This window comes from Magnolia sinica, chromosome 4 (genome assembly GCF_029962835.1).
Source record: "Magnolia sinica isolate HGM2019 chromosome 4, MsV1, whole genome shotgun sequence".
Lineage (NCBI taxonomy): Eukaryota > Viridiplantae > Streptophyta > Magnoliopsida > Magnoliales > Magnoliaceae > Magnolia > Magnolia sinica.
This window is the reverse complement of record NC_080576.1, coordinates 81574175-81586327: the sequence shown is the minus strand read 5'-3', so window position 1 is coordinate 81586327 and position 12153 is coordinate 81574175. Positions and strand designations below refer to the sequence as shown.

Below are 12153 nucleotides of genomic sequence, written 5' to 3'. Positions count from 1 at the left end.
ATATAAACATCAAGACGCCTAAGAAGGTTTCAATTGTAGGAATTTCTTTCTCCACTGTTTAATCTTGTTTGGCGTAGTTGAGTTTTTGATAATCCTATTTTTTTGGTTACATGTCTTAAAATGAGCTCTAAAAATGGATGAATGGATTGAAATTCTTACAAACATCATGGTGGACCCCACTATACATCCCGCTGCTGGAACTTCATGCAAGAGGCTTTCTCCGGTGAATCCGGGTCCACGGTTTCCATTGGAAACGGACTAGCTACTCCCCTGCCACTCGGTACTATGTGAGCCCACCATGATGTATGTGTTTCATCCATGCCGTCCATTTATTTTTCTAGATCATTTTATGGTCTAAGACCAAAAATGAGGTATAACCCAATCTCAAGTGGACCACATTACATGAAATAGTGTTGAATAAACGTTGACCATTAACAACTTTTTGGGGGCCATAAAAGTTTTGGATCAAGCTTTTCCCTTCATCTGGGTCTTTATGACCAAACCAATAGATTGGATGTCAAATAAACAGTACGGTGGGCCCTAAGAGGCCTTTAATGATGGATATCCAATCACCATTGTTTTCCTGTGGTGTGGTCCATATGAGATTTATATCCGTCTCATTTTTGGGATTAACCCCTAAAATTATATGTAAAAATAGATTAACAGAATAGATGAAACATATACATCATGGTGGGGCCCACAAAGTACCGACCACCACCACCATCGGGCTGGTGGTGGGGGGAGTAGCCAATCCGCTTTCATTTCCATTTGGGATTCAGTGAAACATTGACTAGTGAGACTCGCTACTGAAGTGATGTCACCTATTTATATGGGTCCCACTATGATGTATGTTTTGTATCCATACCATCCACCCATTTGGAGAGATCATTTTAGGGCATGAGCCAAAGAATGAATCAGATCCAAAACTCGAGTGGACCCCACCACAGAAAATAGTAGAGAGAGTCACGCCCACTATTTATTACGATTAAATCCAATCCAAACCTCGTCACTTTGTCTACTGAACCCCGTCACTTTGTACTGCAACCCCATCACTCTATCTACTGAACCCTATCACTTAGTGTTGCAACCTTGTCACTTTGTTTAGTGAACCCCGTCACTTTATCTACTGAACCCCGTCACTTTGTACTGCAACCCCGTTACTTTATCTATTGAACTTTGTCACTTTGTACTGCAACATCGTCACTTTGTCTACTGTACCCCATCACTTTGTGCTACAACCTCGTTACTTTGTCTATTATACCCCGTCACTTTATGCTGCAACCTCGTCACTTTGTCTAGTGAACCCCGTCACTTTGTCTACTGTACCCTGTCACTTTGTACTACAACTCTATCACTTTATCTACTGAACCTCATTACTTTGTACTGCAACCCCGTCACTTTGTCTAGTGAACCCCGTCACTTTGTACTACAATCCCGTCACTTTGCCTACTGAACCCCGTCACTTTGTACTGCAGTAGACAAAGTGACGAGGTTGCAGTACAAAGTGACGGGGTTCAGTAGACAAAGTCACAGGGTTGCAGTACAAAGTGACGGGGTACAGTAGACAAAGTGATGATGTTGCAGTACAAAGTGACAGGATTCAGTAGACAAAGTGACGGGGTTGTAGTACAAAGTGACGGGGTTGCAGTACAAAGTGACGGGGTTCAGTAGACAAAGTGACAGGGTTGCGGTACAAAGTGACGGGGTACACTAGACAAAGTGACGGGGTTGCAGTACAAAGTGACGGGATACAGTAGACAAAGTGACGAGGTTGCAGTACAAAGTGACGGGGTACAATTAGGGGTGTACACGAACCGGGCTAGCCAGGTTACCTCACTCGACTCGGCCCGAAAAAGCTCGACTCGGCCCGACCCGGAACTGAGTTCGGGTTGGGACGGGCCATTTTTTTCGGCGTGAAACTGAGTTCGGGTCGAGCTCAAATAGGTCCCAGTTCGGCCCGAAACCCGACTCGACTCGTCCCGACTCGCCCTTTAGGGTATATATACCTTGTTTTAAGGAAAAAGAAAAAGAAAAAGCTTCTGAAACCCTTCTCTCTCAAGGTATGTCTGTTTTCTTTCTTTCCTTTCTGTAATTTCATATTCGAAAATTTTATTTTTCTTCTTTTTCTTTTCACGGCCTAGATCTAGATAGATGTTGTTAGATCAATAGATCTACTATTTTAAGGGGATTTTAGGTATTTTTATCTTTTATTTACAGTGTATATCTTACTGTGGATGTGATTTTCGTTATTTGTTTCTGATTTTCATGTTATGTGGTGGCGTTATTGAATATGATCTTGAACTTACGATCGGAATTTCAGCTGTTATATGTAGTCTTTTGAGTTGTTTATTTATTTATTGTGAATTTTGTTGTTTTTCTTATGTTATTGTTGTGGATCTTTAATCTACGACAAGGTTTTATTTTATTGTATTTGATTTGAATCTATGATTGGACTTACAGCGAAGTTTGTGGTTTTTTTCATGTTATTGTATTGAATCTTGTATCTACGATCGAATTTCGAGCAATTTTTGTTGAGGTTAGATCTATGTAGAGATATGCGATCTGCTGATCCTGACTTTACGATCTGATTTTCAGTTATTTTTGTGGTTTGAGCGGACCTACTATTTTAAGGGGTTTTGGCTATTTCTTTTTGCTACTTCTGAATCTGATCTAGCCATGGATGACATCTCAAGCTATTTTTTCTGATTTTCAAACTGATTGGTGATGGCGTTGGATCCGATCTTGGACGTACAATCCCATTTTCAGCTTTAAATTGTGGACGTTTTAAAGAGGGATTTAATTTTTTTTCTTACTCTTATGTTATTGTTGTAGGTTTTCAGCTATTTTCGGTTTTGTAGGTTTTCCCGACTTGGCCCGACTCATCCCGAAACTAGCCCGAACTCAAAGGTTAGAAACTGGCCGAACTTGCCCGATTGCTGACCGAGGCGAGTTCGGGCTGGACATGTTGGCCCGGTGACCAGGCCGAGCCACGTTCGGGCTGGGTGTGACTGGTGACCAGGCTGGGCCGAGTTGAGCCCAGTTCGACTCGGATCGACTCGTGTACACCCCTAGGTGCAGTAGACAAAGTGACGGGGTTGCAGTACAAAGTGACGGGGTTCAGTAGACAAAGTGGCGGGGTTGCAGTACAAAGTGATGGGGTTCACTGGACAAAGTGACGAGGTTGCAGCACAAAGTGACGGGGAGCAGTAGACAAAGTAATGAGGTTGTAGCACAAAGTGACGGAGTACAGTAGACAAAATGACGATGTTGCATACAAAGTGACGGGGTACAGTAGATAAAGTGATGATGTTGCAGTACAAAGTGACGGAGTTTAGTAGACAAAGTAATGGGGTTGCAGTACAAAGTGAAGGGGTTCAGTAGACAAAGCGACGGGGTTACAGCACAAAGTGACGGCGTTCATTAGACAAAGTGACGGGGTTGCAACACTAAGTAACAAGGTTCAGTAGATAAAGTGACGGGGTTCAATAGACAAAGTGACGAGGTTTGGATTGGATTGAGTCGTAATAAATGGTGGGGGTGACTCTCTCCACTATTTTCTGTGGTGGGGTCCACTCGAGTTTTGGATCTGATTCATTCTTTGGCTCATGCCTTAAAATGATCTCTCCAAATGGATGGACGGTCTGGATATAAAACATACATCATAGTGGGACCCATATAAATAGGTGACATCACTTCAGTAGCGAGTCTCACTACCCAATGTGGTACTGAATCCCAAATGGAAATGAAAGCGGATTGGCTACTCCCCCCACCACCAGCCCGGTAGTGGTGGTGGTCGGTACTCTGTGGGCCCCACCATGATGTATGTGTTTCATCCATTCTGTTAATCTATTTTTACATATAATTTTAAGTGTTGACCTAAAAAATGAGAGGGATATAAATCTCATATGGACCACACCACAGGAAAACATTGGTGATTGGATATCCATCATTAAAGTCCTCATAAGGCCCATCGTACTGTTTATTTGACATCCAATCTGTTGGTTTGGTCATAAAGACCCAGATGAAGGGAAAAGCTTGATCCAAAACTTTTATAGCCCCCAAAAAGTTTTTAATGGTCAACGTTCATTCAACACTATTTCATGTAATGTGGTCTAGTTGAGATTGGGTTATACCTCATTTTTGGTCTTAGATCATAAAATGATCTAGAAAAATAAATGGACGGCATGGATGAAACACATACATCATGGTGGGCCCACATAGCACCGAGTGGCAGGGGAGTAGCCAGTCCGTTTCCAATGGAAACCGTGGACGCGGATTCACCGGGGAAAGCCTTTTGCATGAAGTTCCAGCACTGGGATGTATGGTGGGGTCCACCATGATGTTTATAAGAATTCTAATCAATTCATCCATTTTTAGATCTCATTTTAAGACATGTAACCAAAAATTAAGATAATAAAAAACTCAATTGGGCCATACAAGATGAAACTGTGGAGAAAGAAATTCCTACAGTTGATGCCTTTCTAGGCATCTTGATGTTTATATGCCATCCAGACTGTTTATAAGGTCATTTTTACTAAGATGAAGTGAAAACACCAAAATATTAGACCGATGCAAAACTTTTGTGGCCATATAAATATTTCAACGGTGGACACTAAATCCCCATTGTTTCCTCTCGTGTGGCCCATTTGAGTTTTGTATACACCTTAGTTTTGGTATTATGTCCTAAAATGATATCTAAAAATGGATGAACGGGTTGGATTTATCACAAACATCACAGTGGGCCCATCCGAAATCCTTGCGGAGGATCTTATTGCAAAAGTCTTTGGCCGGAAATCCGCATCTCTAACGTGAAATCAGATTGTGTACGAGTCTTATCGTACTGAGTAAACTTTGTTGGGCCCACTGTGAATTCTTATGGTTTATCCACACCGTCCATCTATTTTTTCAAGTCATTTTAGGGATTGAGCCTAAACCTGAATTATATCAAAAGCTAAGTAGACCATACCAAAGGAAACAGTGGAAGTATTGATTTTCACCATTGAAATGTTTCTAAGCCCCCAATGATGTTTATTTTTCATCCAAACTGTTCATAAGATCACAGAGACATGGATGAATGGAAAAAACAAATATCATCTTGATATAAAACTTCTGTGGGCCCCAACAACTTTTTAAAGGTAGAATTCAATTCACACTGTTTCAGGTGGTGTGGTCCACTTGATCTTTGGATATGATTAATTTTTGTTGTAAAACTCTAAAATTAGATGATAAAAGAGATGGATGGAGTTGATACAATGCATGAATGATGACGGTGGGCTCCACAGACTTTACTCAGTACGCCTACCCTGCTGAATTACTAAGTACGCAAACCGCTTCCATTTAACGTCCGTTATACTTCTTATTAAATGTATTTTTTTAATATATTTAAAAAATCTGATGACATGGCACCTATACTGACGTTGACCAATGAAAACGCTGGAGGCAGGCAGTTCCTGCTTCCGGGAGGCAGAGGATCCGCACTCTTTTAGGGAGTTTGAGTTGGAGTTTGATTTGGAAACTTCTTGCTAAGTTTGAGGTTGCTATTTAAAGGGTTGTAATTCCCTTTTTATCATCAATCATTCTTTTTTCAAATTTATTAGAATTTATTTCTATTTTTTATTTTTCTCCATGGATTCAAGGAATTTGTGTGAGGAGTCTAGAGAAGCTCCCTGGATTCGGAGTAATTATCTCCTTGAGGAAGACGGTGATCAGACTCACTACGTCCATCCCTGCGTCAAAATGACTTCAGATCAATGACTAATTGCACCTTCCTCCAGCTCTTGTGGGCTGCACCAGATGGAGAAGATCTTCATGTGCAAACGAAACAGTATAATTTCATGTTTTCTATAGCTAGTTTTATTCATATGAACTCAAAAGAAACTAGCCAGGGGCAATTATTGCATTTAATAAACTAGCCAAACAGTGCTAGAGATTATTTCAGTGGGAAACAAGAGCCTAAGCAAATGGCCTTTGGTTATAGCAGTCGAGGTTGTCCCCATAACTCACGCCCAGGATATCGCAGTACCTCCTGTAGAATCCGATACGGTTAGCTACTCTGTCATTCTGTCCTTTGCCACACTCAATACCGCCATTGATGATGTTGGTGATGACACCAAAGCCAGGAAGCCGACCGGCAGCCCTATCGGCAGCGGATGGTGACCATCCACCGGTGATGACACTGTGGGATGATGGTTTGGGTGGTTGTGGGGTCATCCAAAACCATAGAGCGGTCTTGAATGAGATAACTGGATCAGTAGCAACGAGATCAGGGTTGTTGAGGAGGTCGACCCCTATGGCTCTCCCTGCTGGCCCGTAGTTGTAGTTGCTGCCACCATCAAGTCAAAGCCAATGTTCAAAGACGAATTCTACATTCCTTGCTCCTAAGATATCCCTAATGAGCTTACTGATCGCCTAAAGGCAACTGTACCACAACTTGTGGTACGGTGTACACCACCTGTTTACAGCCCCACCATGAAGATCACCCTTCTCAAAACTCAGGTCGGTCTGCTCATCAGGTGGCCCACACTATTAGAATCAACAGACCAGCGCGGGTGTGACTGGATCTACAGGCGCGCCGGCCTGATTTTTGTGGCAGGTGATCTTCATACCAGTGATTACCACTTTCATAGCACATATGTCCTACACAAGTGGCATGCTAGCTGAAAGATGACACTGTATCACAAATTGTGGTACCTTGCCTTTAGGTGATGAGTTCTTATAGTAGTATTTTTGTTCTTATGCAATATACATCCATAGGTACAAATTTCTAACGGTGAAGCTCAACAGTCAATCTAGTTGGCCACACCATCGATGGTCCCTCAAAATATCCTCTATTTAACAATGAAAACAGTTCTCAAAATCGGAAGAATGGCAAAAGATTAGATGAAGAAGCCATGGACCCCCTTTGAGAAACTGTTAACCTGAGGATGCTGTGCATAATTGTCCTACAGACATAAAAATGGGTGATACACTTACTGTGAGAGTTGGATGGGTCCTCGGCCGTAGTATTTTTTACCCGGAGCGCATGGCCATTGCGCGTTTGGAGTACAATAGTCTCCTGGATTGCCTTGTTCCTGAATAAAACAATATCCCCAAGCATATGGGCCGTCCGGTGCGCTTGCCCATCCGCCTGTGCAAATCAAACAAAAAAAATAATACTAATAATAATAAATCATTGATTACGATTTGGCAATGACTGCAATGGATTCTTAAAATTTTGTCAGCAGTTTAATTAACAATATCGACTAACAAGTCAACAGGGTTTTCGTATATAACTTCTATTAAGTGAAAAAGAATAATCAACATCCGCTTTTATTAAGTGAAAAAATGTTCATTTATTAGGTAGTCAAGATGGTATAATTAAAGAAAAATTGGGTTGATGGTCAACGTACGAATGAGTCCACAGGATGAATGGTAATATATGAATTATATAAATGGAAGCGTATTAGGTAGGGCATCACGTTGCCCCGATTGGCTCACCTTGATATATTTATTGTATATCCATGCTGTCCATCCATTTTCCAGCTCATTTCATGGAATGTACCAAAACAATGAAGCAGATCCAATTATCTCAGGTGGAACACCTCTTTCCTCCGGTGTGGTCCACTTGAGATTTGACTCTGTTTCATTTTTGTGCTCATGATTTTTATTTTTATTTTAAAAAAAAATAAATAATAATAATAATAATAAAACATGGATGGACAGCTTGAATATATAATACATACATCAAGGTGGGCACCACGGTCCGGGCCACACCTAATCCACTCCCCATACAAAATGCCACGTGTGCTGTACAATCTGGAACATCAAAATGTCTGCGATCGAGAGTCAGGTAATCTGTTCTGAAGTTGTGTTATTAACCGGTTAACAGTCATGATTTATAACTTTTTTACTAATTTACTTTATTTTTAATATTTTATCTGAGCCTAAAGTTTTAAATTATTTTTTTTTTTTTTGAAGGGATCAAACCAACCATGTTCGGTGGACGGTTTGGCTCTTAAAACATTGAAAAAGATGAAGTAGAAGCTACAATACATCTTTAAGTAATTACCCACCAGTAGTTTCATGTGAGGTTTGAGCCAAGAACGCTGCAAGCTCCCTCTTACGGGTGTTCGTGTCGCCTACAGTAGCAAATCCATTGAAGGAATTCGCAGCAGTTATGAAAGCATTGTAAGTGTAGAAGCTGCCGCGGCATGCTGAATCTGAACGGTGCTTCAGAATCTGGTCAAAGAGAGATTGACTGATGAGGGAGCCAACGCCGCTCCCGCCACCAGTTGGAGTGGATGGAGGAGTGGAACCCGTGCATTGGCTCTGGCAGCCAGTGGCGCAGTACTCAGGCGTGGTACCACAGAAGCCAAATTGGCTGCAACAAAGGCCGCCTGAGCATAGAGCTCCACCAAAGTCTCTGCCACAACGTTGTTGTGCAAAGACACACAACAAAGAGGATATGAAGAGAAAAGCCAATGCACATGCCCTCATCTTTCCTTTGTAGAGATAGTACATGTATAATACAAGAAGATAAGGGCCTATAAATAGGCAGAGAGAGAGAGAGAAAGAGATATTTCAAACTTTGACCGGGGAGATAGAAGACGCGGATTGCCTGCGACAGCCTGTCGCAGCAACTTTTCGCGAGATGTCTGCGAGAAATCCACGGAAACGGATTGGCTACTCCCCCTGCCACTAGCCCGGTGGCTGATGGTCGGTGCTCTGTGGGCCCCACCATGATGTATGTGTTTCATCCATGCCGTTCATAAATGTTTACAGATCATTTTATGATTTGATCCCAAAAACGAGAGGGATAAAAGTATTAGGTGGACCACACCATAGGAAAACAATAGTGATTGATATCCACCATTAAAATCTTGATAAGGCCCACTGTACTATTTATTTGACATTCAATCTGTTTATTAGGTCATACAGACCTAGATGAATGGAAAAAAACAAATATCAGCTTGATCCAAAACTTTTATGGCCATAAAAGTTTTTAATGGTTGACATTCATTAAAAAATGTTGCCTGTAATGTGGTCCAGTTTAGATTTTGATATAGCTAATTTTTTGTCTAATACCCTAAAATGATCTATAAAAATAGGTGGACGGCATGGATGAAACACATACATCATGGTGGGGCCCACAGAGCACCGACCACCAGCAATTGGCGGGTGGTAGCCAATTCGTTTTCGAAATCCACCACACGTTTATCCGTGTTTTTTATTTTTTATTTTTTTTCAGATCATGCTACGATATGGCCCAAAAATAGTCAAAACCCATACTCAAGTTGGCCACACGAAAGGAAAAGGTGAGGTTTGAACGTGCACCGTTGAAGCCTTCTTGGGGCCGCAGAAGTTTTGGATCCGGCTAATACTTTTTGTATTTACAGTTCAAGTTCATCTTAGTAGGAATGATCCCATGAATGGTACGAATGGCATATAAACATCATAATAGAAGGGTACTTACTCTTGCTCCAGTGGTAGACTCTCAGTAGTTTCAACACCTGATCAGGGATCGAGTACCCATAGGTGGTGAAATCCCACTAAGGGGTGAGTGTGTGGTGGTGTGTGTGCGTGTGTTTAAAAAATAGATAAAAATAAAAAATAAATAAATAATCAGAATAAACCTGTGGGAGGTTTCAGATGTAAGAATTTCCCAACCACTCTTTCCTGTTGCGCAGCCCACTTGAGTTTTGGACCTGATAAAACGGATGAACTTAGTGGATTATCACAAACATCATGGGCTCAGCTAGGTTCCTGTCGCAGAAAGTTCCTGCGGCATGCCGTGGCAGGCAATCCGTGTGAGTGGATTAGGTGAGACCCCCGATCTACCTGGGTGGGACCCCTGACTGTGGGGCCCACTGTCATGTATGTGACTATCCATGCTGTCCATCCACATTGAAAGCTCATTTTAGGGCAAGATCCAAAAAATTAAGCAATTCCAAATTAAAACTGGGCCTTAGTAAAGGAAACAGTGGTGATCGACCTTTAAAAGTTTATTGTGGGCTACAAAAGCTTTGGATCAAGATGATATAAACATCATAATAGAAGGGTACTTTTGCTCAGTGGTAGACTCTCAAGAGTTTCAACCCCTGGTCAGGGATTGAGAACCCATAGGTGGTGAAATCCCACTAAGGCGTGAGTGTGTGGTGTTGTGTGTGCGTGTGTTTAAAAAATAAATAAATAAATAAATAAATAATCAGAATAGCCCTGAGGGAGGTTTCAGATGTAAGAATTTCCCAACCACTCTTTCCTGTTGTGCAGCCCGCTTGAGTTCTGGACCTGATGAAACGGATGAACTTGGTGGATTATCACAAACATCATGGGCTCAGCTAGGTTCCTGTCACAGAAAGTTCCTGCGGCGGCATGCCGTGGAGGCAATCCGCATGAGTGGATTAGGTGAGACCCCGGATCTACCTGGGTGGGACACCTGACTGTGGGGCCCACTGTCATGTATGTGACTATTCATGCTGTCCATCCACATTGAAAGCTCATTTTAGGGCAAGATCCAAAAAATTAAGCAATTCCAAATTAAAACTGGGCCTTAGTAAGGGAAACAGTGGTGATCGACCTTTAAAAGTTTATTGTGGGCTACAAAAGCTTTGGATCAAGATGATATTTGTGTGGTCTCTTTGTCTAGGTGTTTGTGATTTTATCAATATGTTGGATGGCAAATAAACATTCCAATGAAATTTATGAAGTTTTTGTGGTGTGATTTACCTAAAATTTGAGTCAACTTTATTTTTGGAATAATTTCCTAAAACCAGCTTTTAAAATGTTTGGACAATGTAGATTTAAGACATACATCACTATAGGCCCCACAGTCAAGGGCGAATCCTACGTCTCACCTATTCCACTCCTGACACCATTCAACTATTTTGAAATATCATTTTAGGGCATTATACATTTATGGATAAAATTGAGCTAACCCAATGTATAAAGCTGGTGGCAACAAGAGCATCCGAGCAAACTCTCTAAAATACCTAGGCGTTAAGGAAGATGAGCCAAGCAGTAAAATTCAATGACCAAGCTGAAATACCTAAAACAATTTGAAAATAAAATTTGTCAGCAAACCTACATAATTCGGTTACAAGTACCAATTTCGTTAGCGAACTTGCCGACCTCGACGTTAGATGCTAACCTCCTTAGGTCGGTTGCCAACCTTGACCTTGTACGACAACCTCGACTATCCACCCCAAGCTCGACCTCCAATCCAACTTTAAGATCGAATGCTGACCTCGACCTAGGAATGGAAATATCCATAAAGAATCCTGTATCATGTATGGGTGGGGTTCCCCCGCAAAATCTCAGCCGAAGATCACACCTACTGAGGCATAATCGGAGAAATATCTGAGAACAGATTCTGATTTCAATACGGGCATCTCCAGCGTATCTTACAAATATACACAAATAGGAGAATTGATGAAGAACACTTATAAATACACCCTCCTCTTCAAGAAAAATGTACACATAACTATCCCAATTCTATTATGCCTACTATGAGTCCATACGCCTGACTTAGGCATGGGAGAGTCCTGGCCACAATCGGCGCCCCTATTGTCTCCTTGTCCTCCATTAATTTGCAGGTACCTAGCAGCTCGTAGGAGGTCGAGTAGGGTTAACAAGAGTTGAGCAACAATAGTTTGACACCGTCTTTGGGAACTACAGTAAAGCCATCTAGAAGTTTCTTTCACATCAAAGCTAGTTATCCGCTTTTTCCCTTTATCCTGCAATGGCTAAAGGAAAAAAAAAAAAGAAGGGCATTGACTGCCATTACTAAGCTAATCCCAATGCCGGAAGAACAACTTGAGAGCTCTCAGGCACCACAACCAGATCAAAAACCCAACTCCCCTCCCTCGGTAGTCGCACAAATATCCTGGAATAAGAGGGTTGGATCGTCTCTTTAGAGAATTAAGTCGAAGCTCTAGCTAATAATGTGGATCAGATAATGTGGATATTGGAAAGACATCATCCATTCCCCAAGCCATGAGTGGAAGTGGGGGCAGCAACCGAGCACTCCTGACCTCTGCAAGTACCTCACGATTCGTACATGGTAAAGGGCCAACTAGCGTAAAGCAATGGGGTTTCCACGCAGACAATAGGAACAACTTAACTCACTAAGTCCGATCTGAGCCACGCTCTAGAGAAGAGAAGGCGTCGTAAGGCTCA

The 12153-nt window shown here is 41.8% G+C and overlaps 1 protein-coding gene across 1 annotated transcript; it reads right to left on the bottom strand.

Moving 5' to 3' along the window:
• Positions 1-5866: 5866 nt before the first annotated feature.
• LOC131243285 (endochitinase-like) lies at positions 5867-8508 on the bottom strand. Its single transcript, XM_058242512.1, has 3 exons — positions 8052-8508; positions 6973-7126; positions 5867-6322 (listed from the first exon to the last, which is right to left on the bottom strand). The coding sequence occupies exons 1-3, from the start codon at positions 8497-8499 to the stop codon at positions 5953-5955; spliced, it is 972 nt and encodes a 323-aa protein (XP_058098495.1). The 5' UTR covers positions 8500-8508; the 3' UTR covers positions 5867-5952.
• Between the last annotated feature and the right edge of the window lie 3645 nt (positions 8509-12153).